General features: G+C 59.5%; 2 protein-coding genes across 2 annotated transcripts; one reads left to right on the forward strand and one right to left on the reverse strand.

Moving 5' to 3' along the window:
• Positions 1-24812, forward strand: LOC116996801 (transcription factor COE4-like). Its single transcript, XM_033060794.2, is given in 22 exon segments — positions 1-170; positions 172-252; positions 4676-4832; positions 6217-6280; positions 8255-8266; positions 8269-8309; positions 8437-8480; positions 8482-8508; positions 8919-8987; positions 15202-15283; positions 16448-16565; positions 17699-17743; positions 17746-17831; positions 17904-17946; positions 17949-18029; positions 19242-19330; positions 19888-19953; positions 20571-20712; positions 20838-21017; positions 21495-21541; positions 21544-21685; positions 22762-24812. Coding segments are annotated over 22 exon segments (1734 nt in total). The 5' UTR covers positions 1-123; the 3' UTR covers positions 22833-24812.
• On the reverse strand, positions 22845-25187 carry LOC122149398. The gene is made up of 3 exons (XM_042779311.1): positions 25172-25187; positions 24240-24717; positions 22845-24184 (listed from the first exon to the last, which is right to left on the reverse strand). The coding sequence occupies exons 1-3, from the start codon at positions 25185-25187 to the stop codon at positions 23755-23757; spliced, it is 924 nt and encodes a 307-aa protein (XP_042635245.1). The 3' UTR covers positions 22845-23754.
• Positions 25188-27090: the final 1903 nt, after the last annotated feature.

The raw sequence follows: 27090 nt of genomic DNA on the forward strand, positions 1-27090 counted from the left end.
CCCTCCCTCCGCAGATGCCGCTTCCCCGGCGGCCGGGACGGCGGCCCCCGGCACCTGCCCGGTGCTGAGCCCGGGGCTGGGGGGAGGGGGGAGGTCCGGGGGTCCCCCCTGAGCCCCCCCGTCATGTTCTCGGTGCAGGAGGCGCTGCCCCGGGGGGGGGTCCCCATGAAGGGAGCCGCTGAGCGCGGGGCTCCCCGCCGGCCGCTGGCTGCAGGGCACCGGCATCCTGGACGCCAGCACGGCGGCGCAGAGGTAAGGGGACAGCTCGGGGACAGCTTGGGGACAGCTCGGGGACAGCCCCGGGAGAACCCGCGGGCTCCGGGAGCTGCGGGATGGACGCAACCCGAGCTCCGCGGGCATCCCCGGGGGCTCTGCCCGAGCTCCGCGGGTATCCCGGGTTCCGCGGGAGTTCCAGGGGATGGAGGTGTCCCGGGGGCTGTGGGCATCCCGGTTCCACGGGAATTCCAGAGGTTGTGGGCATCCCGGTTTTCGTGGGCATTCCAGGGCTCTGGATATCCTGGACTCATCGGGCATCCCGTTTTCCATGGGTATCCCAGGGCTGTGGATGTGCCAGGCTCGTGGGCATCCCAAATTCCATGGGCATCATCCCAGTCTCTCCTGATATCCCAAATTCCACGGGAATCATCCCAGGCTCTGCAGCCCTCCCGGGCGCTGCGGGCATTCCATGTCCTGTGGGCATCCTGGGTTTTGGGAGGTGTCCTGGGAATCCACGAACATTCCAGGTGCTGTGGGCATTTCTGCTCGCCCTGGGCGCTGTGGCCGTTCCCGGTTCCGTGGGTGTTCCCGGTCGCCGTGGCCATTCCGGTGTCCTGGGTCCCACGGGCTCCACGGGCATCCCAGGATGTGCCCCCCACTTTTTTTCTGGGATTTCTCTGGACACCCCTATCCCGGTGCATCCGAGATCCCCGTGGATTTCAGCTGCCAGGGGTTTGTGCCCACGGGAGTGGGATCTGTGCCCGTTCCCTGCTTTTTCCAGGGGGCTGAAATCCCATTCCCTGCTCTTTTCTGGGGTTCAAATCCCATTCCCTGCTCTTTTCTGGGGTTCAAATCCCATTCCCTGCTCTTTTCTGGGGTTCAAATCCCATTCCCTGCTCTTTTCTGGGGTTCAAATCCCATTCCCTGCCTTTTCCAGGGGTTCAGGGCTCCATGGACCCCCATTCCCTGCCCTCCTGGGGGCTCAAATCCCATTCTCTATTCCCAGAAGGTTCAGAGGTCCCTGAATCCCATTCCCTGCCCTTTTCCAGAACTCAAATCCCATTCCTGCCTTTCCAGGGAACTTAAATCCCATTCCCTGCCTTCCCAAAGGGTTCAAAGCTCCCTGATCCCCATTCCCTGCCCTCCTGGGGGACTGAAATCCCATTCCTGCCTTTTCCATGGGGCTCAAATCCCATTCCTGCCTTTTCCATGGGGCACAAATCCCATTCCTGCCTTTTCCAGGGGGCACAAATCCCATTCCCTGCCCTTTTCTTGGACTCAAATCCCATTCCTGCCTTTTCCATGGAGCTCAAATCCCATTCCTGCCTTTTTCCAGGGGGCACAAATCCCATTCCCTGCCCTTTTCTGGACTCAAATCCCATTCCCTGCTTTTTCCAGGGGGCTCAAATCCCATTCCCTGCCTCCTGGGGACTCAAATCCCACCCCTGCCCTCCCCTGGGATTCAAATCTCATTCCCTGCTTTTTCCAGGGGACTCAAATCCCATTCCCTGCCCTTTTCTTGGACTCAAATCCCATTCCCTGTTTTTTCCAGGGGCACAAATCCCATTCCCTGCCCTCCCGGGGTCCTCAGTGTCCCTTGTCCCTCTCTCCCACCTGTGCCCATTGGGGTCACTGCCACCCCTGTCCCGCTGTCCCCTCTGCGGGGTTTGGGGTGTCCCTAAGGGGTCACCGAGGCCATGACGGCTCCCAAAAACTTTGGGATGCTGGAAAACCCCAGGTACACCCCCCCACACCTCAAAGGGACCCCAGCGCGGCCACCACCGCGGTGACGGCCACCCCCCGGTGGTGACAATGCGGGGTTGGGGTCCCAGGGAGGTGCTGACCTTGTCCCCGTGTCCCCAAAAACTCCCCGGGACCCCTGCAGGGGACAGAGGGACACACCCGGGGCTGGCAGCGGTGACAGGGATGTCACCGAGTGTGGTCCTGGCCAGCTGGGGTGTCCCCTCGCTGGGCGTGTGCCACCGTGCTGGCAGTGCCACGCGTGGGGACACCCGGCTGGGTGTCCAGTGTCCCCCCCGTGTGTCCCCATGGCCACCGCAGTGTCCCCAGGGGGTGGCACCGAGGTCTTGGTTGAGTGGTGACATCCAGGACCCCCCAAACCTTCCTTCCCGCGTGTCCCCGCGCCACCACGATGTCCCCAAGGGGTTGGCACCCCCCCCGATGTCCCACAGGGGGTCCCCGAGTGACCCGTGTCACGCGTGGGTGACACCCAGGACCCCCCAACCCCCGCTCCCGCGTGTCCCCGCCGCCACCGCGATGTCCCCAAGGGGTTGGCACCGAGGTGTGGGGTCCCCCCGAAGGTCCGGGGGGTCCCGGGTGGGGTCCCCACGCCCCCCGACCCCCCCGGAGCCGCTTAAGGGCCGTGCCCGGGGCCGCCGCTTTCCTGGAAGCGCCGGGGCCGCGGCTGCTTGGAAATGCTTGATTGCCTTTAATAATTAATTAACGCGCCGGGCGGGGCTGGCAGCGCGGGGGGACACGGCGGGGGACAGCGGCGACAGCCAGAGCCACCCCCCGCGTGTCACCGAGGCGATTTTGGGGGTTTTTGGGGCTGGATGGAGGCGCGGACGCCGCTGTCCCGTTGTTGGGAGGGGACAGTGAGGGGACAGAGGTGTCCCCGCGGGGGTGGCACCCTGACAGCAAAGCCACCAGCACGGGGAGGGGACAAGGGACACGCCGCGGTGTCCGCGGCCGGTGTGGGGACATGATGTGACCCGTTTGTGGTGGCCGCGCACAGGTATTGTCACCTCCCCAGGTGTGGCCCCTGGGGACAGTTTGGGACCCCCCGGGTGACCCTGGGGACAGTTTGGGACACCGGGAATGACCCTGGGGATAATTTGGGACACCGGGAGTGACCCTGGGGACAGTTTGGGACCCCCGAGGAGCAGCTGAAGGAGCTTTTCCTCTGTCACGTCACGGCGAAATGTCCCCAAAGTGTCGCCCATGTCCCCAGGGGCTGGCCTGGCGCGTGGCCCAGGTTGTGGTGGGAGGTGACACTTGGGGACAGCGACCACCAGCGGGGTGGGGACACGGTGACAGTGACGGGGACTGTGCTGGCGCCATCGTCCCTGAGGTGGCTCTGCTGTCGCTGTCCTGTCACCCTAAGTGTCGGGGCAGGGACAGCAGCGGTGACATCGGCGGTGGCACTGAGGGGTGGCGGGGACGGCTCAGGGATGTCCCCGCTGTCCCCTCGTGTACCTCGTGTCCCTGGACAGGGAGGGGGTGCTGGGGATGGGGTCCTGGTGGCCTTGGGGACAAGGTGCTGCAGGTTTTGGGGGACAGGGTGCTGGGGGTCTCAGGGACTGGATTTTGGGATTTTGGGTGCTGGGGGTCCCATGGAGGAGGTTTTGGGGTTCCTGATAATGGGGTGCCGGGGTCTCGGGGTTGAGTTTTCAGGTGTCCTCGTGCTGGGGGTCCCCAGGACGGGGCTGGGGGTTCTGGGGTTCCTGGTGCTGGGTTCCCAGGATTTGGGGTTCCCGGTCCTGGGGATCCCCAGGATTTGGGTTCTTAGGGATGGGGATCCCCAGGACTGGGATTCTCAGGGATGAGTTGCTGGCGGTTCCCAGTGCTGGGGATCCTCGGGATTGGGGTTCTCGGGGGATGGGGGTCCCCAGGATTGGGGTTCTTACGGATGGAGATCCCAGGATTTGGGGTTCTGGTCCTGGGGATCCCCAGGATTTGGGTTCCCAGTGTTGAAGATTCCCAGGATTTGGGATTCTCAAGGATGGGGGTCCTGGGGACAGGGTGCTGGGGGATCCCCAGAATTTGGGGTTCTCGGGGGATGGGGATCCCCAGGATTTGGATTATTGGGGATGGGGTGCTGGGGTCCTCAGGACGGGGATCTGGGGGTTCTGGGGTTCCCGGTGCTGGGGGTCCCAGGATTTGGGTTCTCAAGGATGGGGATCCCCAGGATTTTGGGATCTCAGGGATTGGGATCCCCAGGATTTGGGGTTCACAGGTTCGGGGATCCTCAGGATTTGGGGTTCTCAGGGATGGGGATCCCCAGGATTTGGGGTTTTGGTGCTGGGAATCCCCAGGATTTTGGGATCTCAGGGATTGGGATCCCCAGGATTGGGGGTCTCAGGGATGGGGATCCCGAGGATTTGGGTTATTTGGGATGGGTTTCTGAGGGTTCCCGGTACTGGGGATCCCCAGGATTGGGATTCTCAGGGAAGGGGATCCCCAGGATTTGGGTTATTGGGGATGGGGATCCCCAGGATTTGGGGTTTCTGGTGCTAGGGATTCCCAGGATTTGGGTTCTCAGGGATGGGGATCTCCAGGATTTGGGATTCCCGGTGCTGGAGGCTCCCCAGGATTCGGGTTCCCGGCACTGATGTCCCCCAGCTCTGGGGTTCTCGGGGATTTCCCCTGCTGGGGGTCCCTGTGACGTGGTGTGGCTTTGTGGCTGTCCCTCACGGTGTCCTGTCGCCTGTCGCCACAGCGGCGTGTCGCTGGCCCGCGCTCACTTCGAGAAGCAGCCCCCGGCCAACCTGCGCAAGTCCAACTTCTTCCACTTCGTGCTGGCCATGTACGACCGGCAGGGCCAGCCCGTGGAGGTGGAGCGCACCTGCTTCATCGACTTCGTGGAGAAGGAGCGGGTGAGGAACCCCGAAAATACCCGAAACCACTCCGAAAAATCCCCGAGACCATCCCCCAAAAAATCCCTAAAACTACTCCAAAAATCCACAAAACCATCCCAAAAAATCGCCGAAACCACCCCGAAAATACCCGAAACCGCCCAAAAAATCCGCAAAACCACCCCAAAAATATCCCCAAAACCACTCCAAAAAAACCATCCCACCAAAAAAATCCCTGAAACCACCCCTAAAAAATCGACAAAACCACCCCCCAAAAAAATCCCCGAAACCACTCAAAAAAAAAACCAACCCCAAAATAATCCCTGAAACCACCCAAAAAAATCCCCAAAACCACCCCCAAAAAATCCCTAAAGCCACTCCCAAAAAATACTCCCAAACCACCCCAAAAAATCAACAAAACCACCCCAAAAAATCCCCAAAACCACTCCAAAAAAAAAACCCAACCCCAAAACAATCCCTGAAACCACCCCCAAAAAATCCACAGAACCACCTCCAAAAAATCCCCCCAAACCACTCCCCAAAATTCCCAAAAAAACGCCCCAAGAAAACCACAAAACCACCCCAAAACCACAAACCGCCTCCAACCCCACCAAAAACCCCCAAAACAAAAAAAACAAACTCAAAACAACCACAAAAAACCACCAAAACTACCCCAACCCCCAAAACCACCCCAAAATCTCCCCCCAAAACCCTAAAACAACTCCAAACCCAACCACCCCAAAAAAACCTACAAAACCAGCCCCCCCCAAAAAAAAAAACCCCAAAAAACCCAAAACCATCCCAAAAATCCCCCAAAACCACTCCCTCAAAAAACCCTAAAACTCCCCAAAACCACCCCAAAAAATTTTGGGGAGTCCTGGCCGGGGAATTTTTTGGGGGGGAGGTTCAAGGTGGATTTTGGGGGGCCCTGGGGGGACAATTTGGGGTTCAGGGGTGGATTTTGGGGAGTCAGGGGTGGAATTTTGGGGGATCCTGGGGGTGGAATTTAGAGGTTCAGGGGTGAGAATTTGGGGCAGTCCTGGGGGAAAAATTTGGAGGTTCAGGGGTGGTTTTTGGGGGGTCATGGGTGGATTTTAGGAGGTCCTGGGAGTTGGGATTTGGGGGATCAGGGATGGGAATTTGGGGGGTTGGGTGGATTTTTGGGATGTTCTGGGAGCTAAATTTGGGGGGTCAGGGGTGGGAAATTGGAGGGTCAAGGTGGATTTTAGGAGGTCCTGGGGGTGGATTTTGGGGATCAAGGGTGGATTTTTGGGGTGTCCTGGGTGTTAAATTTGGGGGGTCAGGGATGGATTTTGGGGGCTCACGGGTGGATTTTTGGGGGTGCCCCGGAGGGTGCAGAGGGGACACGGAGTGACCTCCTGACCCCTGCCCGTCCCCCCTGAAGGAGCAGAACGGGGAGAAAACCAACAACGGGATCCACTACCGGCTGCAGCTGCTCTACAGCAACGGTGGGCTCGGGGTTTGGGGGGGTTTGGGGTTTTGGGACCCTTTTTGTGCTGGCATCCCCTTTTTGTGGGATCCCCGTTCCCTGAGACCCCTTTTTAGTGGGAACCCCATTCCCTGGGACCCCCTTTTTTATGGGATCTCCTTTTTGCAGGATCCCCTTTTTGTGGGATCCGATTTCCCAGCGACCCCCTTTTTTATGGATTTCCTTTTCTGGGTCCCCCATTTTTGTGAAATCCCCGTTTCCATGTAACCCCTTCTTTATAGGATCCCCATTCCCTGGGACCCCTTTTTTAATGATCCCTTTTTTGTGGGATCCCCATTCCCTTGGACCCTGTTTGTATGGAATCCCCTTTTTGTGGATCCCCTTTCCATGTAACCCCTTTTTTTTTGTAGGATCCCCTTTTTCTGGATCTCCTTTTTTATGGCATCCCCTATTTGTAGGATCCCATTTTTGTGAGACCCTCTTTCCATGTAACCCTTTTTTCTGGGATACCCTTTTTTTGGGATCCCCATTCCCTGGCATACTCTTTTTAAAGGGATCCCTTTTTTTGGGAACCCCTTTCCATGTAACCCGTTTTTGTAGAACCTCCTTTTTTTCTGGAACCCCTTTTTTATGGGATCCCCGTTTTTGTGGGATCCCCATTCCCTTGGACCCCTGTTTTTATGGGATCCCCTTTTTCTAGAACCCCCTTTTTTCTGGGACCCCCTTTCCATGTAACCCTGTTTTAATGGGATCCCCATTCTCTGGGACCTCCGTTTTTATGGGATCCCCTTTTTTCTGGGACCCCTTTTTTTGTGAGATTCCCTTTCCATGTAACCCTTTTTTTTCGGGATCCCCATTCTCTGGGATCCCTGTTTTTATGGGATTCCCTTTTTTGTGGGTCCTCCTTTCCATTTAACCCTTTTTTGTGGGATCCCCTTTTTTTGTGGGACCCTGTTTTTATGGGATCTCCTTTTTCTAGAACCCCCTTTTTTTGGGACCCCCTTTCCATATAACCCCGTTTTGTAGGATCCCCATTCCCTGGGACCCCTGTTTTTATGGGATTCCCTTTTTTTGGGACCCCCTTTTTTTGTGAGATCCTCTTTCCATTTAACCCTTTTTTTCTCTGGGACCCCCTTTTTTCTGGGATCCCGTTTTTGTGAGATCCCCTTTCCGTTTAACCCTTTTTTTTTCGGGATCCCCATTCCCTGGGATCCCTGTTTTTTATGGGATCCCTTTTTCTGTGGGACCTCCTTTCCATTTAACCCCTTTTTTAATGGGATCCCATTCCCTGGGATCCTCTTTTTAATGGAATCCCATTTTTTGTGGGATCCCCTTTCCATGTAACCCGTTTTTGTAGGACCTCCTTTTTTTCTGGAACCCCTTTTTTCTGGGATCCCCTTTTTTGTGGACCCCCTTTCCATGTAAACCTTTTTTCCTGGGACTCCCTTTTTTTCTGGGATCCCCTTTTTTGTGGGGCCCCCTTTCCCTGTAACCCTGTTTTTGTAGGATCCCCATTCCCTGGGATCCCTGTTTTTAATGGGATCCCCCTTTTGTGGGATCCCCTTTTTTTTGGGACCCCCTTTCCATGTAACCCCATTTTTGTAGGATCCCCATTCCCTGGGATCCCTGTTTTTATGGGATCCCCTTTTTGTAGGATCCCCTTTGTGTAGGATCCCCTTTTTAATGGACCCCTTTCCATGTAACCCTGTTTTAATGGGATCCCCATTCCCTGGGATCCCCGTTTTTATGGGGTCCCCTTTTTTATGGACCCCCTTTCCAAGTAACCCCATTTTTGTAGGATCCCCATTCCCTGGGGTCCCCCCAGATGTCCCCAAACCCCGCGTGACCCCAGGGATGGACACGGGGATCCCAACGATCCCAAATGTCCTGGGCTCACCCCAACAATGGGATCCCCTGCTCTCCAGCAGGGCGGGGCTTTGGGGTGTCCCCGGGGGGAGGTGACAATGAGGTGACAATCGTGGTGTCCCCTCAGGGCTCCGCACCGAGCAGATTTGTACGTGCGCCTCATCGACTCCATGTCCAAGCAGGTACCGAGACCCCAAACCCACCCCAAAACCCCGCGGGAACATCTGGATGTCGCTGCGGCCACATCTGGCCGCGGTGTCCCCCGGTGCCACCGCGCTGTCGCCACTGTCCCCTCGGTGTCCCCTGCAGGCCATCATCTACGAGGGGCAGGACAAGAACCCGAGATGTGCCGGGTGTGCTGACCCACGAGATCATGTGCAGGTGGGCTGGGGACACCGGGGGGGACAGGGGTGTCCCAAGGTCCCCTCGGTGCCACCCCCGGAGTGACCTCGGGGACCCGCGCTCGGGGTTGGGGACAGCGGGTGGCGCTGCTGGGTCACCTGGGGGGGACACGGAGCAACGGGGTGGGTCCCCAACTCCTTCAGAGCCACCTGGAGGTGACAGGGATGGGTCCCCAACCCCTTCAGGGCCACCCCAGGAGCCACCAGCACCCCCAAATCTGTCCCCAACCCCCTAAAGAGGTGGAACAGCGACACCCCCGAGTGTCCCCGTGCTGGTGTCCCCTCTGTCGCCACCCCTGAGTGACAGATCGGTCCGAAGCGGGGACACGGGGACCTGGGGTCCTTCATGCCTCGTTGTCCCCTGATGTCACCTCCTGTCCCCGTGTCCAGCCGCTGCTGTGACAAGAAGAGCTGCGGGAACCGCAACGAGACCCCCTCGGACCCCGTCATCATCGACAGGTGCTGGGGACACTGGGGACAGCGGGGACATTGGGGACATCGGGGACATCGGGGACCCCCGACACCTCACGGCCACCTGGGGGCGGGGTGGGGCAGCCACCGGCGGTGTCCCCAAGCTTGGGGACACGATGCTGATGAGCCGAGGGACAGCACGGGGCACTCCGGTGTCGCCAGGGGGTGACAGCGGTGACAGCGGTGACAGATGTCCCGTCGGTCACGTCAATAATGGAGGGTGGCGCCTTGGGGACATCCCAGGGTGGCCGTGTCCCCGCCCCTGAGGCCACCGTGGTCCCTCTGTCCCTGTCCCCACCGGGATGCTCCTGCCTGTGCTGGTGTCACCTCCGTGGTGTCACCAAGCCCGGGGGGGGTCGGGACCACGGTCCCCGTGTCACTGTCCCCGTGTCCCCTTGTCGCTGTCCCCTGTCCTACAGCTGTCCTGGGGCTGTCCCCACCATGGCACTTTTGGAGTGCCCCCGAGGGTTGGTGGCAGTGTCCCAAATGTCCCTCAGGGCCAGCCTCAGGACTTTGAGGGGGTCACTCAGAGTTTTTGGGGTGTCACCCAGTGCCAGGCGTGTCCCCAACCTGTCCCCTCAGTCCCAAGACTTTTGGGGTGTTCCCAGCCTGGCCCAGAATTTTCGGGGTGTCCCCATTCTGCTCTCCCCATTCCCAGGACATTTGGGGTGTCCCAAACACACCCCAGGACTTTTGGGGTGCCCCATTCCCAGGACATTTGGGATGTTGCCAACCCCTCTTCCCATCCCCGTACCTTTTGGGGTGTCCCCTGTCCCCATCTCCAGGATATTTGGGGTCTCCCCATCCCTTTTGGGGTGTCCCCATTCCCAGAACTTTTGGGGTGTCCCCTGTCCCCATTCCCAGGACATTTGGGGTGTCCCCAGTCCCAGGACATTTGGGGTGTCCCCAGTCCCCTCTCCCCATTCCCAGGACATTTGGGGTGTTCCCAGTCCCCTCTCCCCATTCCCAGGACATTTGGGGTGTTCCCAACTCTTTTCCCCATTCCCATCGCATTTGGGGTGTCCCCAACCCCTGTCCCCATCCCCATAGCATTTGGGATGTCCCTATTCTCCTCTCCCCATTCCCAGGACATTTGGGGTGTCCCCAACCCCTCTCCCCATCCCCATCACATTTGGGTGTCCCCTGTCCCCATTCCCAGAACTCTTGGGTGTCCCCTGTCCCCATTTCCAGGACATTTCAGATGTCCCCAGTCCCTTTCCCAGGACATTTGGGGTGTCCCCATCCCATTTTGGGGTGTCCCCATTCCCAGGACATTTGGGGTGTCCCCAACCCCTGTCCCCATCCCGAGAACTTTTGGGGTGTCCCCTGTCCCCATCCCCATCCCTTTTGGGGTGTCCCCAGTCCTCTGTCCCCATCCCCATCACATTTGGGGAGTCCCCTGTCCCCATTCCCAGGACATTTGGGGTGTCCCCAACTCTTTTCCCCATCCCATTTTGGGTGTCCCCATTCCCAGCACATTTGGGGTGTCCCCATCCCCCTGTCCCCATCCCCAGGACATTTATGGTGTCCCCTGTCCCCATCCCCATCCCATTCGGGGTGTCCCCACCCCGTGTCCCCTCCCGTCCCTCTCGGGGGGTCACACAGGGCCAGCCGTGTCCCCCCGGTCCCGCGGAGCCCCCCCTGTCCCCCGTGTCCCCGCGTCCCCCCCCGGCCAGCCCCGCTGGTTTGAGAGCGCGCTAAGTGCCCCTCTCGCCGCGTTAATCAAATTACCCGGCTGCGAAAATTGACGCTTCTCATTAATTAGCCACGATTATGCTAATTGCGCATTCAAATTTATGCGCCGCGAGCACAAGGTGCTCGGCAGCGGCGCCGGGCATTTGCATATTCAATGGTAATTAGCCATGCTAATTAATGCGCCGGCCCCGTATTTTTAACTCGCGGGGGTTCAGCCCCAGCCCCCCACCTGGGGATAGGATTTAGGGGGATTTTGGGGTTTTTTTTGGGGGGGGGTTTGGGGTATCCTCCAGGCTGTGGTGTGCTGGGGATGGTGGGGGCGTTTTTCCGGGTGTTTTCCGGGTGTTTTTCCGGGTTTTTTCCGGGTGTTTTCCAGCTCCTTCCTTGCCCTGATTACCCCCCGCGGGGCGGGAATGGGATTGTGGATTGTGGGAATGGGGGGACCCCCCTTTCTGTGCTGTCCCTTAGGGTGGGACCCCCTTGCTGTGGGGTCGGGACCCCCTGAGTGTGAGATCCGTTTTACCTGGGATCCCCCTTTTTGTGGGATTCTTTAAATGAGACCCTTTTTTTTGGGATCCCCTTTTTTTTGGATCTCCCCTTTTTTTGGATCTCCATTTTTTGGGATCTCCCTTTTTTTTGGGATCTCCCTTTTTTTGGGATCTCCATTTTTTGGGATCTCCCTTTTTTTGGGATCCCTTTTTTGGGATCTCCCTTTTGTGGGATCTCCCTTTCCCATGGGACCCTGTTCCTTGTACTCTCTCCTTCCATGGGATCCCTCTTTTTGTAGGATCCCCTTTTTGTGGGATCTCCCTTTTCCATGAGATCCTCTCTTCCTATAACTCCTCCCTCCATGAGATCCTCTAAATGAGACCCCTTTTTTTTGAGATCTCCGCTTTTTTGGGGATCTCTGCTTTTTTGGGGGATCTCCCTTTTTTGGGATCTCCCTTTCCCATGGGATCCTCTCTCCTTGTGCCCTCTCCTTCCATGGGATCCCTCTTTTTGTAGGATCCCCTTTTTGTGGGATCTCCCTTTTCCATGGGGTCCTAGAAATGAGAGCCCTTTTTTTTTTTTTGGATCCTATTGGTTTTTTTTGGATCCCCTTTTCCATGGGATCCCCACACCGTGGGAATTCCTTAATTCATTTCCCCAGAACCCCCTTTCTGTGGGACCCTTTTTTGTGGGATCCCCTTTTTTTTGGGGTCCCCTTTCCATGTGAGACCCCTTTTCCCTTTTGTGGCACCCCCTTTTCCTGGGATCCTCTCATCCATGGGAACCCTTTTTTTTTGTGGGATCCCTTTCCATGGGATTCCCATTCCCTGCGACCCCTATTTTATGAGATCCCATTTTTGCAGGATCTCCTTTTTGTGAGACCCCTCCTTTCCATATAACCCGTTTTTTATGGGATCCCCATTCCCTGGCACCTCCTTTTTTTCTGGGACCCCCCTTTTTAATGGATCCCCTTTCCATATAACCCCTTTTTTATGGGATCCCCCTTTTTCTGGCACCTCCTTTTTAATGGGATCCCCTTTTTTATGCAATCCCTTTTTTGTGGGACCCCCTTTCCATGTAAAATCTTTTTTTGTAGGATCCCCTTTTTCTGGGACCTCCTTTTTTATGGCATCCCCTATTTGTAGGATCCCATTTTTGTGAGACCCTCTTTCCATGTAACCCTTTTTTGTGGGATTCCCATTCCCTGGCATCCCCTTTTTAATGGGATTCCCTTTTTGTGGGATCCCCTTTCCATGTAACCTGTTTTTGTAGGACCTCCTTTTTTCTGGGACCCCTTTTTGCTGGGATCCCATTTTTTGTGGGATCCCCATTCCCTTAGACCCCTGTTTTTCTGGGATCCCCTTTTTTGTGGGATCTCCTTTCCATTTAACCTTTTTTTTTTTTTTTTTTGTGGGATCCCCATTCCCTGGCATCCTCTTTTTATGGGATCCCTTTTTTTGGGATCCCCTTTCCATGTAACCTGTTTTTGTAGGACCTCCTTTTTTTCTGGGATCCCCTTTTTTCTGGGATCCCCTTTTTTGTGGGACTTCCTTTCCATGTAAAACCGTTTTTTGTAGGATCCCCATTCCCTGGGACCCCCCTTCCGTGTCCCCACAGATGTCCCCAAACCCCGCGTGACCCCAGGGATGGACACGGGGATCCCAACGATCCCAAATGTCCTGGGGTCACCCCTGAGGGGTGGGGACAGTGGGATGGGGACAGGGTGGGACATTGGAATGGGGACACTGGGATGGGGACAGGAAGGGACAAAGGGACAGGATGGGGATAGGAAGGGACACGGGAATGGGGACACTTGGATGGGGACAGTGGCATCCCCCCAGGAAGGGACAGAAGGATGGGACAGTGGATAGGAACAAGATGGGACAGGGTGGGACACAGATGGACAGGATGGGGACAGTGGGATGGGGACAGGAAGAGACACGGGAATGGGACAGGAAGGGACAGAAGGATGGGACAGCGGGATGGGACAAGATGGGGACAAGATGGGACAGTGGGATGGGGTCAGGATGGCATCATGGGATGGGACAGGAAGGGACACGGGAATGGGGACACTGGGATGGGGACAGAGTGGGGACAGTGGGATGAGGACAGAGGGACAGGATGAGACACTGGGATGGGGACAGAAAGGGACAGTGGGATGGGGACAGGGTGACATTGGAGGGGACAGGGGAATGGGGACATTGGGGTGGGGACAGTGGGATGGGGACAGGGAGTGACACCGGGATGGGGACAGGGTGGGACATTGAGGTGAGGACAGGATGGCATCATGGGATGGGGTCAGGATGAGACACTGAGATGGGGACAAGATGGGGACAGTGGCATGGGACAGGGTGGGACACGGGAATGGGGACACTGGGGTGGGGACAGGATGGCATCATGGGATGGGGACAGGAAGGGACAAAGGGATGGGGACAGAAAGGGACAGTGGGATGGGACAGGATGAGACACTGGGGTGGGGACAATGGGATTGGGACATGATGGGGACAGCGGGATGGGGACAAGATGGGGACACTGGGAAGGGGACAGGAAGGGAAATGGGAATGGGGACATTGGGATGGGGACAGGGTGGCACAATGGGGTGGGGACAGGGTGGGGACAATGGGATGGGGACAGAAAGGGACAGAAGGATGGGGACAAGATGGGGACAGTGGGAAGGGGACAGGGAGTGACACTGGGATGGGGACAGAAAGGGACAGAAGGATGGGACACTGGGATGGGGTCAGGATGGGACACAGATGGGACATTGGGATGGGGACAGAGTGGGACAAAGGGACAGGATGGGGATAGGAGGGGACACGGGAATGGGGACAGTGGGATGGGGACAAGATGGGGACATTGGGATGGGGACAGGGTGGGACAAAGGGACAGGATGGGACAATGGGATGGGGTCACTGGGATGGGGACAAGGAGGGACAAAGGGATAAGATGGGGACACTGGGATGGGGACAGGAAGGGACATGGGAATGGGACACTGGGATGGGGACAGGGTGGACATTGAGGTGAGGACAGGATGGCATCATGGGATGGGGTCAGGATGAACACTGAGATGGGGACAGAAAGGGACAGAAGGATGGGGACAAGATGGGGACAGTGGCATGGGGACAGGGTGGGACACGGGAATGGGGACGGTGGGGTGGGGACAGGATGGCATCATGGGATGGGGACAGGAAGGGACAAAGGGATGGGGACAGAAAGGGACAGTGGGATGGGACAGGATGAGACACTGGGGTGGGGACAATGGGATTGGGACACGATGGGGACAGTGGGATGGGGACAAGATGGGGACACTGGGAGGGGGACAGGAAGGAAATGGGAATGGGGACATTGGGATGGGGACAGGGTGGCACAATGTGGGGGGGACAGGGTGGGGCAATGGGATGGGGACAGAAAGGGACAGAAGGATTGGGACAGTGGGATGGGACACTGGGATGGGGTCAGGATGGGACACAGATGGGACATTGGGATGGGGACAGTGGGATGGGGACAGAGTGGGACAAAGGGACAGGATGGGGATAGGAGGGGACACGGGAATGGGGACAGCAGGATTGGGACAAGATGGGGACAGTGGGATGGGGACAGGGTGGAACATTGGGGTGGGGACAGTGGGATTGGGACAGGATGGGGACAAAGGGACAGGATGGGACACTGGGATGAGGACAGAAAGGGACAGAAGGGTGGGGACAGTGGGATGGGGACAGGGTGGGACACTGAGGTGGGGACAGGATGGCATCGTGGGATGGGGACAGGATGGGAAATGGGAATGGGGACATTGGGATGGGGACAGAAAGGGACAGAAGGATGGCGACAAGATGGGGACAGGGAGTGACACTGGGATGGGGACAGGGTGGACTCGTGAGATGGGGACAAAAGGAATGCGAAATTTGGGATGGGGACACTGGGATGGCGACAAAACGCGACACCGAGATGGCGACAATAAAGGGGTGGCGACAAAAAGCGACATCAACACATTTTTGTCACCTTTTTATTTTTTTTTCAGGTTTTTCCTCAAGTTTTTCCTCAAATGCAACCAGAACTGCCTGAAAAACGCCGGGAACCCGCGGGACATGCGGCGCTTCCAGGTGACATTTGGGGACATCCTAAAAAAAAATATTTGGGGTGCGGGCGACCCCCAAAAAAAAAAGATTTGGGGTGCGGGCGATCCCAAAAAAATCCCCCAAAGGGGTCGAGGGGGAATTGGGGACTCGATTCCCCCCGAACGGGGGGAATCGAGTCCCCAATTCCCCCTCGACCCCTTTGAAAATCCCCAAAAATTCACCACCCTATTAAAAAAAAACCCCTAAATCCACCATGAAAACCCCAAAAATCTCCGCCCCCCTCCCCCCTCCCCGGTCGCAGCTGGGTCCTGGCCCCCCCCCGAGGTTCATCAGGGCTCGGTAACGAGATGTTAATTGTGACATTTCGGTGATTAACGACCCCATTTGCATCGCGGCATCGGCGGCGGGAGAGCGGCGGGGAAAAGGGGAAAAAAAAAGGGGGGTGGAATTTATGGGATTTGGGGGGGCGGGATTCGGTTTTAGGGTTCTGGGAGGGGTTTGGGGTGTTTTGGGGGGTGGTCCTATAAGGGGGTTTGGGGTTTTGTGTTGGGGTGAGACTTGAGGGGATTTGGGGGGTTTGGGGGGACTTGGGAGTGGCCCTAAAGGGGATTTGTGGTTGGCCCTAAAAGGGGTTTGGGGTCCTCTGGGGGATTTGGGGGGTTTGGGGAACCTGGGAGTGGCCCTAAAGGGGATTTGGGGTTGGCCCTAAAAAGGGTTTGGGGTCCTCTGGGGAGAACTTGGGGGACTGGGGGTGACCCTAAAAGAGGTTTTGGGTGCCCTGGAGGGGGGATTTATGGGATTAGGGGGGGATGGAATGGGGGGTTGGTTCTAGAAGGGGTTTGGGGTGTTTTTGGGGGGGTCACCGAAGGGGTGGCCCTATAAGGGGGTTTGGGGTTTTGTGCAGGGAATGAACCCTGGGGGATTTGGGGATTTGTGGTTGGCCCTAAAAGGGTTTGGGGCCCTCTGGGGGAATTTGGGGGGTTTTAGGGGACCTGAGAGTGGCCCTAAAGGGGATTTGGGGGGTGACCCTAAAAGGGATTTGGGGTCCTCTGTGAGGAACTTGGGGGACTGGGGGTGACCCTAAAAGAGATTTTGGGGAGGGGACAGCACGGGGACACCGCAGCCGGCCCCCCTGCGGTGTGACAGGGCAGGGGACAGCAGGGGTGGCCGTGTCCCTTGTCCCCACAGGTGGTGGTGTCCACCACGGTGCACGTGGACGGCCACGTCCTGGCCGTGTCCGACAACATGTTCGTGCACAACAACTCCAAGCACGGCCGGCGCGCGCGGCGCCTCGACCCCTCCGAAGGTCAGAGGACACCTGGGGACATCTTGGGGACATGCCATGGGACCCCCCCAGTGTGGTCTGCCACCCCCAGGGTGATCCCTGTGTCCCCAACCTGTCTGTGATGGGGTGTCCGTGGGTGCCTCCCCACCCATGTCACCGTGGCCACTTGGGGACATCTTGGGGACGTGTTTTGTGAGCCCCCAGTTTGGCCTGCCACCCCTCTGTGTCCCCACCCTGCTGTCCCCAAGTGTCCGTGTCTGTCCGTGGTTGGGTGTCCACGGGTGTCTCTGTCTGTCCCCACCCGTGTCACCCTGGTCACATGTGCTGTCCCCGCCTACCTGTGATTGTCCCCAGTCATGTCCCTGTGTCCCCATGCCTGTCCCCATCCATGTCCTGATGTCCCTGTGAGTCCCAGCCCGTGTCTGTCCCAATCCAAGCCCTCGTGTCCCTGTCCATATCCCCATGTCTGTGTGTCTGTCCCATGCCTGGCCCTGTGTCCCCATGCCAGTCCATGTCCCCATCCATGTCCCTGTCCCCATGCCTGTCCCCTCTTCCCTGCCTGCCCCCAAACCTCCACCCCTCTATTCCTGTCCCCTCTGTGTCCCCTCCATCGCTGTCCCTGTCCCCTCCATCGCTGTCCTTGTCCCCTCTGTGTCCCTTCTATCACTGTCCCTGGCCCTCCCTGTCCCCACCATCGCTGTCCCTGTCCCTTCCATCCCTCTGTGTCCCTGCTATCACTGTCCCTGTCTCCACCATCTCTGTCCCTGTCCCCTCTGTGTCCCGTCCATCGCTGTCCCTGTCCCCTCCATCGCTGTCCCTGTCCCCTCTGTGTCCCTTCTATCGCTGTCCCTGTCTCTCCCTGTCTGTCCCTCCCTGTCCCCTCCCCATCGCTGTCCCTGTCCCCTCCGTCCCCTCCATCGCTGTCCCTGTCCCCTCCGTCCGTCTGTCCCTGTGCCCCTCACCCTCTGTCCCCTCCATCGCTGTTCCTGTCCCCTCTGTGTCCCCTCCGTCACTGTCCCTGTCTCTCCTGTCCCCTCCCTGTCCCCTCCATCACTGTCCCTGTCCCCCCATCGCTGTCCCTGTCCCCTCCCTGTCCCTGCCATCGCTGTCGCTGTCCCCTCTGCACCCCCCATCGCTGTCGCTGTCCCCTCCAGCAGCCACCCCCTGCATCAAGGCCATCAGCCCCAGCGAGGGCTGGACCACGGCGGTGCCACCGTCATCGTCATCGGGGACAACTTCTTCGATGGCCTGCAGGTGCTGTTCGGCACCGTGCTGGTGTGGAGCGAGGTACGGCGCGGCCGCGGGTGGCCTGGGACAGCTCGGGGACAGCGCTGAGGCCGTGTCCCCCCCCCCCCACAGCTCATCACCCCCCACGCCATCCGCGTGCAGACCCCCCCCCGGCACATCCCGGGGTCGTGGAGGTGACGCTGTCCTACAAGGCCAAGCACTTCTGCAAGGGCGCGCCCGGGCGCTTCGTCTACACCGGTGAGGGACACGGGGACAGAGGGGACAGCGGGGATGGGAGAGCGGGACGGGACAACGGGGATGGAACAGCGGGGATGGAACAGAGGGGACGGCGGGGATGGGAGAGCGGGGATAGCGGGGATGGGGCAGCGGGATGGGACAGCGGGGACAGCGGCGATGGGACAGTGGGGATGGGGTGGGGACAGAGGGGACAGCGGGGATGGGGACAGCAGGGATGGGACAGCGGGACAAAGGGGACAGAGGGGACAGCGGGCATGGGGACAGCGGGGACGGGACAGCTGGAATTGGACAGCGGGGATGGGTCAGCAGGGACAGTGGGATGGGGATGGGACAGCGGGGATTGGGTGGGACAGCAGGGACGGACAGCGGGGATGGGACAGTGGGAATTGGACAGCAGGGACAGCGGAGATGGGACAGAGGGGACAGCGGAGAGAGCTGGGACGGCGGGGATGGGACAGCGGGGATTGGGTGGGGACAACGGGGACAGCGGGAATAGGACAGTGGGGATGGGTGGGCACAGCGGGATTGGAACATTGGGTGGGGACATAAAGTTTGGGGTGGGGACATGGGGATTGGAGCGTTGGGGTGGGGATATTGGGATTGGGACATTGGGATTGGGGAGGGGACAGTGGAATTGGGACATTGGGGTGGGGTGGGGATATTGGGATTGGGACATTGGGATTGGGGTGGAAATATTAAGAAAGGGATGGGGACATTGAGCTTGGGCAGGGACATCAGGATTGGAATATTGGTGTTGGGGTGGGGACATTGGGATTGAGACATTGGAACTGGGACATTGGAGATGGGGACACCTGGGAATGGGATGGAGATATTGGGACTGGGGTGGGACGTCGGGATTGGGACATTGGGATTGAGGTGGGGACACCTGGGATTGGGATGGGGACACCTGGGAATGGGTGGAGAGTCCTGGGAATGGGATGGGGATAGCCAGGAATAGGATGGAGAGCACTGGGATTGGGATGGGGACATCGGGACTAGGATTCTGGGGTGGGAACAACCAGGAATGGGGTGGGGACATCGGGATTGGGGTGGGACTGTGACACACACTCATGGGATGGGGACACAAACCCCGGAAGGGGACAGAGCCCCCTGTGACAGTGCCACAGCCCCCAGGACAGTGACCCAGCCCCTTGGGACGCTGTCCTAGCCCCGGGGAGGGGACAGTGACCACGCGGTGTCCCCTGTCCCCAGCCCTGAACGAGCCCACCATCGATTACGGCTTCCAGCGGCTGCAGAAGGTGATCCCGCGGCACCCCGGGGACCCCGAGCGCCTGCCCAAGGTAGGGGACAGTGGGGACACCCCCGGGGGACTGGGGGGACACACTCGGGGGACAGGGGGGACACACTCGGGGGACAGGGGGGACACCCCTGGGGGACTGGGACACCTCCACGGGGCAGGGACACCCCAGGGGACAGAGACAGCCCTGGGGACAGGGGGGACACCCCCAGGGGACAGGGGGGGACAGCCCCGGGGGACAGGGATAGCCCTGGGGACAGGGGGACAACTCCTGGGGACTGGGACACTCTCAAGGGACAGGGACACCCCTGGGATAGTTCTTGTGTCCCTTGGGGCAGGGAGTACAGGGGGACACAGCAGGGGACAGAGAATGGGGGGTTGGGGACACAGGGGTTACACTGGGGGCACAGAATTGGGGGTTGGGGACACTGGGGACACAGAATGGAGGGGGTTGTGGACATGGGGGGGGGGTCATTTGGGACACAGAATGTGGGGGCAGGGGGATTCAGGGGGGGACATGGGGGGACTTTGGGGGGTGCTGTGGGGGTGCACCCCACCCCCGACCCCCTGTCCCCTCCCCTGTCCCCTCGCTGTCCCCAGGAGGTGCTGCTGAAGCGCGCGGCCGACCTGGTGGAGGCGCTTTATGGGGTCCCCCACAGCAGCCAGGTGTGCGGGACACCCCGGGACACCCCTGGGACCCCCCCCGGGACACCCCCTCGGGTCCCCCCTGCCATATCTGGGAGCTCCTGGGGGAGGTGACACGAGCTGGGACAGTCTGAACCGCATCCGGGGTCACCCCAGGCTCTGGGGGTGGCACTGAGGGGTGACACCAAGTGGTGGCACCAAGGGTGACACTGAGGGGTGGCACTGCGGGGCACCATCGAGTGGTGACACTGTGGGGTGACACTGCAGGACACCACCAAGGGGTGACAATGAGAGGTGACACTTTTGGATGACGCTGTGCTGAGGGGTGACATTGTGGGGTGGCACTGAGGGTGACACTGAGGGGTTACTCCGTGGGGTGGCACCATGCTGGAGGGTGACACTGTGGGGTGACACTGATGGGTGACACTGCAGGGCACCACCAAGGGGTGACAATGAGAGGTGACACTTTTGGATGACGCTGTGCTGGAGGGTGACACTGAGGGGTGACAACAAGGAGTTACTCTGTGGGGTGACACCGAAGGTTGACACTACCAGGTGACACTGAGGGGTGACACAGACCCACAGGTGTCACCCAGCAGTGCCACCCTCTCTCGGTGACACCGCTGCCGTGTCCCCAGGACGTGCTGCTGAAGCGGGCGGCCGACGTGGCCGAGGCGCTGTACAGTGTCCCCAGGGCCCCCGCGCATGTCACTGTCCCCTCCTTCGGCGGGGGACAGCTCGGCCTGGCCATGGGCGACTCCCCGCAGGGCTCCGAACAAGGTGCGCGGTGGCCTCGCGGTGGCGGGAGGGTTTTTGTCCCCTCCCCGGCTGGTGCCACCGTGTCGCTGTCCCCGGGGGGTCGTGTCCCCTCCGCAGGCGGTGCCACCGTGTCGCTGTCCCCGCAGGGTTCTCGCGCAGCCCCGGGACGCCCCCGGCGCGGGGGTTCGGCCCCCCGGGCTCTGCCCCCCAGCAGGGCTTTGCCGGGGCCACCGGGGGCTTCGGCGGGGCCACCATGGCCGGGCTGGGGGTCCCCGGGTCCCCTCCGAGCTTCCTGAACGGCTCCACGGCCACCTCCCCCTACGCCAGTGAGTGACACGCCTGGGGACACCGATGGGGGGGGACAGGAGTTCATGGGGGGGTCTCTGGGGGTCCCCAAAGCCCTGGGGGGTTCCTGAAGTCGTGGCTCGTCCCCGGGGTCCCCAAAGTCATTGTGAGGTTCTTGGGGGGTCCCCAGAATCATGGGCCAGCCCTGTGGGGTCCCCAAAGCCGTGTGACAGCTCTGGAGTGTCCCCAAAGCCATCACTGAGGGGAGGAGAGGCAGTGGGGACATGGCATTGTCCCCGTCATTGTCTCTGTCCCCATCCCTGTCCCAGCCCTGTCCTTGTCCCTACCTTTTCCAATCCCTTGTCCCCTTCCCTGTCCTGGCTCTGTCGCCATCCCCATCCCTGTCCCTTCTTCTGTCCCATCCCCATCCCTGTCCCCATCCCTGTCCCATCCCCATCCCTGTCCCCTCACGGTGTCCCCTGGCCCCAGCCGAGCCATGTGTGTCACTGTCCCCTCAGTCCTGCCCGCCAGTCCCCCTCTGGGCGCCTCGTCCGTCACTGTCACCTCGGGCCCGGCACGGCCACCCCGCCCGGTGGCTTCTCCTTCTCTCCGGTGACGATGATCTCGGCCGTGAAGCAGAAGAGCGCCTTCGCCCCCGTGCTGCGGCCGCAGGGCTCGCCCCCGCCCGCCTGCGCCAGCGCCCTGCAAGGTCAGCTGTCCCCAAGGCCACCAAGGGCTCTGACACCCAGCCCCAGGTGGCTCGTGGGGCCATGGAGGGTCCCCGGTGTCACCGCGCTCCTGATGTCCTGTACATGGGAATGGTTGGGCTGCTCTGTGCCACCCTTGTCACTCTCCTGGTGTCCCCACTGTCCCCAAGGCCCATCACATCTGTCCCTGGGTGGCCCTGCCCTATTGAGGGTCCCTGGTGTCATCTCACTCCGGATGTCCTGTATATGGGAATGGCCCAGTTTGCTCTGTGCCACCCTTGTCACTCTCCTGGTGTCCCCACTGTCCCCAAGGTCCATCACATCTGTCCATGGGTGGCCCTGCCCCACGGAGGGACCTTGGTGTCACCGCACTCCTGATGTACATGGGAATGGTTGGGGCTGCTCTGTGCCACCCTTGTCACTGTCTCCCAGTGTCCCCACTGTCCCCAGGTCCCCAAGGTCCATCACATCTGTCCCTGGGTGGCCCTGCCCTATGGAGGGTCCCCGGTGTCACCACACTCCTGATGTACATGGGAATGGTTGGGGCTGCTCTGTGCCACCCCTGTCACTCTTTCCCGGTGTCCCCAGGGTCCCCAAGGTCCATCACATCTGTCCCTGGGTGGCTCTGCCCTATGGAGGGTCCCTGGTGTCACCGTGCCCCTTGCACCTTTTTGGCCCTCTGGGCATGGCCAGAGCTCTGCCCTGTGCCACCCTTGTCACTCTCCTGGTGTCCCCAGTGTCCCCAAGGTCCGCCACATCTGTCCCTGGGTGGCCCTGCCCCACGGAGGGACCTCGGTGTCACCGTAACCCTTGTCCCTGCCCAATGTCCTGCCTATGGGCGCGGTTGAGCATGTCCTGTGCCACCCTGGGGCCTGTCCCCTCTGTGTCCCCAGTGTCCCCTCTGTGTCCCCAACACCCACCCCGAGCTCCCCTGCCCCATAGAGGGTCCCCAATGTCACTGCACTTCCTCCCTGACATCCCTGCCCTGGGATTGTCCCATGCCACCCTGTCCCCAGTGTCCCCGGTGTCCCCAGTGTCCCCGGTGTCCCCTGGCTGACGCTGTCCCTGCCCTGCCCAGACCCAGCTTTCGAGGACTCGGACAAATTCCATGCTCCGGCACGGCCGCTCCAGGGATTGGCCTATTCCTAAGGACGGCGTTTCCGGACCCCCCATCCCACCAGGACAGGAGCGGGGACAAGGACTGGGGACATCCCTGTCCCCTGTGCCCACCCCTCGCCTCCCCTCAGAGCTGGGATGGTGCCGGGATGAGGGGACCCGGCCACCCGATGTCCCCATCCCGGGGGACCCCGGCCTGGCCCGGCTGAGGGGGGACTTGGGGAAATCCTGGAATGAGCCAAAATTCCTGGGTTTGGCCTCGGGAAGAGGCGGAGAGAGCCGGGAATGGGGGGCAGCGGAGGGCGCGGGAGGGGTGATCCGAGGTGGGAGGGAAGCTCTGGAAAAGGATGGATGATCCAAGGTGGGATAGATGATCCAGGATGGGATGGATGATCCAGGTGGGATGGAAGCTCTGGAATAGGAAGGATGTTCCAAAGTGGGATGGATGGTCCAGAATAGGATGGGAAGGATGATCCAGTGTGGGATGGATACTCCAGGATGGGAAGGATGATCCAGTGTGGGATGGATACTCCAGGATGGGAAGGATGATCCAGTGTGGGATGGATACTCCAGGATGGGAAGGATGATCCAGTGTGGGATGGATACTCCAGGATGGGAAGGATGATCCAGGTGGGATGAAAAGCTCTGGAATAGGAGGGACGACCCAAAGTGGGATGGATGTTCCAAGGTGGGAGAGATGATCCAAAGTGGAATGCATGATCCAAAGTGGGATGGATGCTCCAGGAGGGATGATCTAGAATAGGATGGATATTCCAGGATGGGAGATGATCCAAGGAGGGATGGATGCTCCAGGTGGGATGGAAGCTCTGGAATAGGAGGGATGACCCAAAGTGGGATAGATGATCCAGCAGTGGATGTTCCAAAATGGGATGGATGATCCAAGGTGGGATGGATGCTCCAGGTGGGATGGAAGCTCTGGAATGGGAGGGATGATCTAGAATAGGATGGATATTCCAGGATGGGAGAGATGATCCAAGGTGGGATGCACGATTGAAGGCAGGATGGATGACCCATGGTGGGATGGATGCTTTGGAATAGGCAGGATGATCCAGGGTGGAATGGAAGCTCCAGGTAGGAGAGATGATCCGGGTGGGATGGAAGCTCTGGAATAGGAAGGATGATCCAGGGTGGGATGGATGATCCAGCACGTTCCAAGGTGGGATGGATGATGCAGAATAGGATGGATATGCCAAGATGGGAAGGATGATCCAGGTGGGATGAAAACTGTGGAATAGGAGAGATGACTCAAGGTAGGACGGATGTTCTGAGGTGGGATGGATGATCCGGAATAGGATGGATACTCCAGGATGGGTGAGATGATCCAAGGTGGGATGGATGCTCTGAGATGGGCAGGATGTTTCCAGGTGGGATGGATACTCCAGGGCATGGATGTTTCCAGGATGGGATGGATGTTTCAAAGTGGAATGGATGATCCAGGTGGGAAGGAATCTCTGGAATAGGATGGATGCTCCAGGATGGATGATCCAGGTGGGATGGAAGCCCTGGAAAAGAATGGATGATCCAAGGTGGGATGGATGCTGCAGAACAAGATGGATGTTGAGGATTAGAGGGATGATCCAGGAAAAGATGGATGCTCCTGGGCAGGGTGGGGATGATCTGGAGGGATGATGATGGATGGATGGATGGATGGATGGATGGATGGATGGATGGATGGATGGGTGATGGACACTCCAAGGCAGGAAGGATGATCTGGGACGAGATGGATGCTCCCAGGAGAGATGTTCACTCCAAGGTGGGACGGATCCCCCAGGACAGACGGACGCTCCGGTGGGACCCGGCTCCCTCGACCTTTCCCGGCTCTCTCCCCACTCCACATCCGGAGCCTCGGCCACAATTCCAGAACCTGATCCCAGAACCCCAGATCCTGGCTCTCTGCCTATCCGGGATCAGGATCCTGGTGCCACCCGGGGCGTGGGGACACCGCTGTCCTTGTCCCCTGCCATTAATTATCGCCATTATTATCAACATTAATGATCAGAGTTATTTTGACCACAGGGAGGGGGAGATCCCTGGGTGTCCCCGGATGTCCCTGGGTGTCCCTGTCCCCTCCCCCAGCCGGGAATTTTGTACATAAAACGGGAAGAATTCCCATCATTCCCCCTTTTTCCCCTCGGGGTGGCTCGTGTCCCTCCCCTCTCGGTGTCACCGCGTGTCCACCTCGGGCTGGGGGCGGGGGGTGACCCTTGGGGACAATGTCCCCTCCTCGCGGAGGTGGCGCAGGGCGTGGCCGGGGGCCCGAATGGGAATTAAAGACCTCGTGGAAAAAGCTGCGACTCCCGGGATTTGTCACCCGCGGGGTGGTGACACCGCTGTCACCCCGCTGTCCCCACCCCCAGCCAGGCGCATTCCCAGCGCTGGAATCCCGGGAATGCTCCAGGCGCGACCCCAGCCCCGTGTCCCCTCCCCCGCCACCCCCCAGGCCACCCCCGGTCCCCTCCAACTGCGGTGTCACCTCCTGTCACCTCCCCCCGCCCCCGCGCGCCGGGATGAGCGCAGGAGGAGCTGGAATTAATTGCGTTAATCAAGAAAGGTTAATGAGGAGGTGGCGGTGCCAGCGCGGGGGGGTGACACAGCTGGCACCGGCGCGGGGATGGCGACACGGGGCGGGGACACCGCGCGACCCCCGTGGGGACAGCTGGTGACCCCCTGGGTGACGCCGTGAGCAGCCTGGGATGGTGGCACCGTGAGAACGTGTGGCACCGGTGGTGGGGACAGTCACGGGTGTTGGGGACACACTCGGGGGGTGGGGACACTCCCAGGTGTTGGGGACAGTCACAGGTCATTGGGACATGCACGTGGTGCAGGTGTTGGGGACACACTCAGGTGTTGGGGACACACTCAGGTGTTGGGGACACGCATGTGACACGGGCCATGGGGACATTCACAGGTGGTGAGTTCATGCAGAAATGTTGGGGACATGTGGTGGGGACACGGACGTGGCACATGGTGTGGGGACATGGAGAGGTGTTGGGGACAGTCACAGGTGATGGGGACATGCGTGTGGCTCTTGTCATGGGGACACTCAAGTGGTGGGAACTTGTCCAGGTGTTGGGGACACACGGGTGACACGGTGTAGGGACACACAAAGGTGTTGGGGACACACAGATGGCTCATGGGGACACGCATGTGGCACGCCATGGGGACACACACAGGTGCTGGGAACGTGCTGGGGACATGGCACAGGGCTTGGGGACACTCACAAGGCTTGGGGACACTGGCAGAAGTTGGGGATCACTCCTGGGGTTGGCGACATTCCCAGATTTGGGGACACTCGCAGATTTGGGGACAATCCCAGGTTTGGGGACATTCCCAGGGGTTGGGGACACTCGCAGGTTTGGGGACAGGCACCGCTGGCCCTTCCCATTGCTGTGGGTGTCCTTGGCTGTGACCTCTCCCAAATCCCAAATTTCCCCCAAATCCCCAGGTCCCAGTCCCGGCTCTCCCAGCTTTGGGGTCACAGCTGATCCTGGGATTTGGGGCTGGGAAAAACAGGAAGGGGATGAACCCAAAGAGGGAAAACGGGAACGGGATAATGGGAATGGGATAAACCCAAAGAGCAGAAAATGGGAATGGGAAGAACCCAAGAAGGGAAAAATAGGAATGGGATGGGATGAACCCAAAGAAGGAAAAGCAGGAATGGGATGAACCCAAAGAGAGGAAAATGGGAATGGGATGAACCCAAAAAGGGAAAAGTGGGAACGGGGTTGGATAAACTCAAAGCGGGAAAAGTGGGACTGGGATAACCCAAAGAAGGAAAAATGGGAATGGGATAAACCTGAAGAAGGAAAAGCGGGAATGGGATTGGATAAACCCAAAGAGGGGAAACAGGAATGGGATAAACCCAAAAGGAAAAGTGGGAATGGGGTCGGATAAATGCAAAGAGGGAAAAGCAGGAATGAGGGGATGGGATCAGGGGAAAACAGGGAAAAGAGGATCCCAGATCTCAAATTCCGAATCCCAGATCCCATCCCGGTTTGGGGCGGGATCTCCCGGAGCCGCTTTCTGGGAAAGGCCCGGGCTGGAAGGAATTCCCAAAATAGCCGGGGGCGGGGCTGGTCCCAGCTGCTCCCACCGGGAATGCCAATCCCAACACGGGGTGGGGACCCCAAAATCCCCCTGGGGACACGAAAGGGGGGTGGGGAACCCCAAATTCCCATCCCAGGGAAAACTGGGGGGATGGAGATCCCAACATTCCCTCCTTGGGGACAAGGGGGGGTTGGGACCCCAAAATCCCCCTCAGGACACAAAG

This window comes from Catharus ustulatus, chromosome 5 (assembly GCF_009819885.2).
Source record: "Catharus ustulatus isolate bCatUst1 chromosome 5, bCatUst1.pri.v2, whole genome shotgun sequence".
Taxonomy (NCBI): domain Eukaryota; kingdom Metazoa; phylum Chordata; class Aves; order Passeriformes; family Turdidae; genus Catharus; species Catharus ustulatus.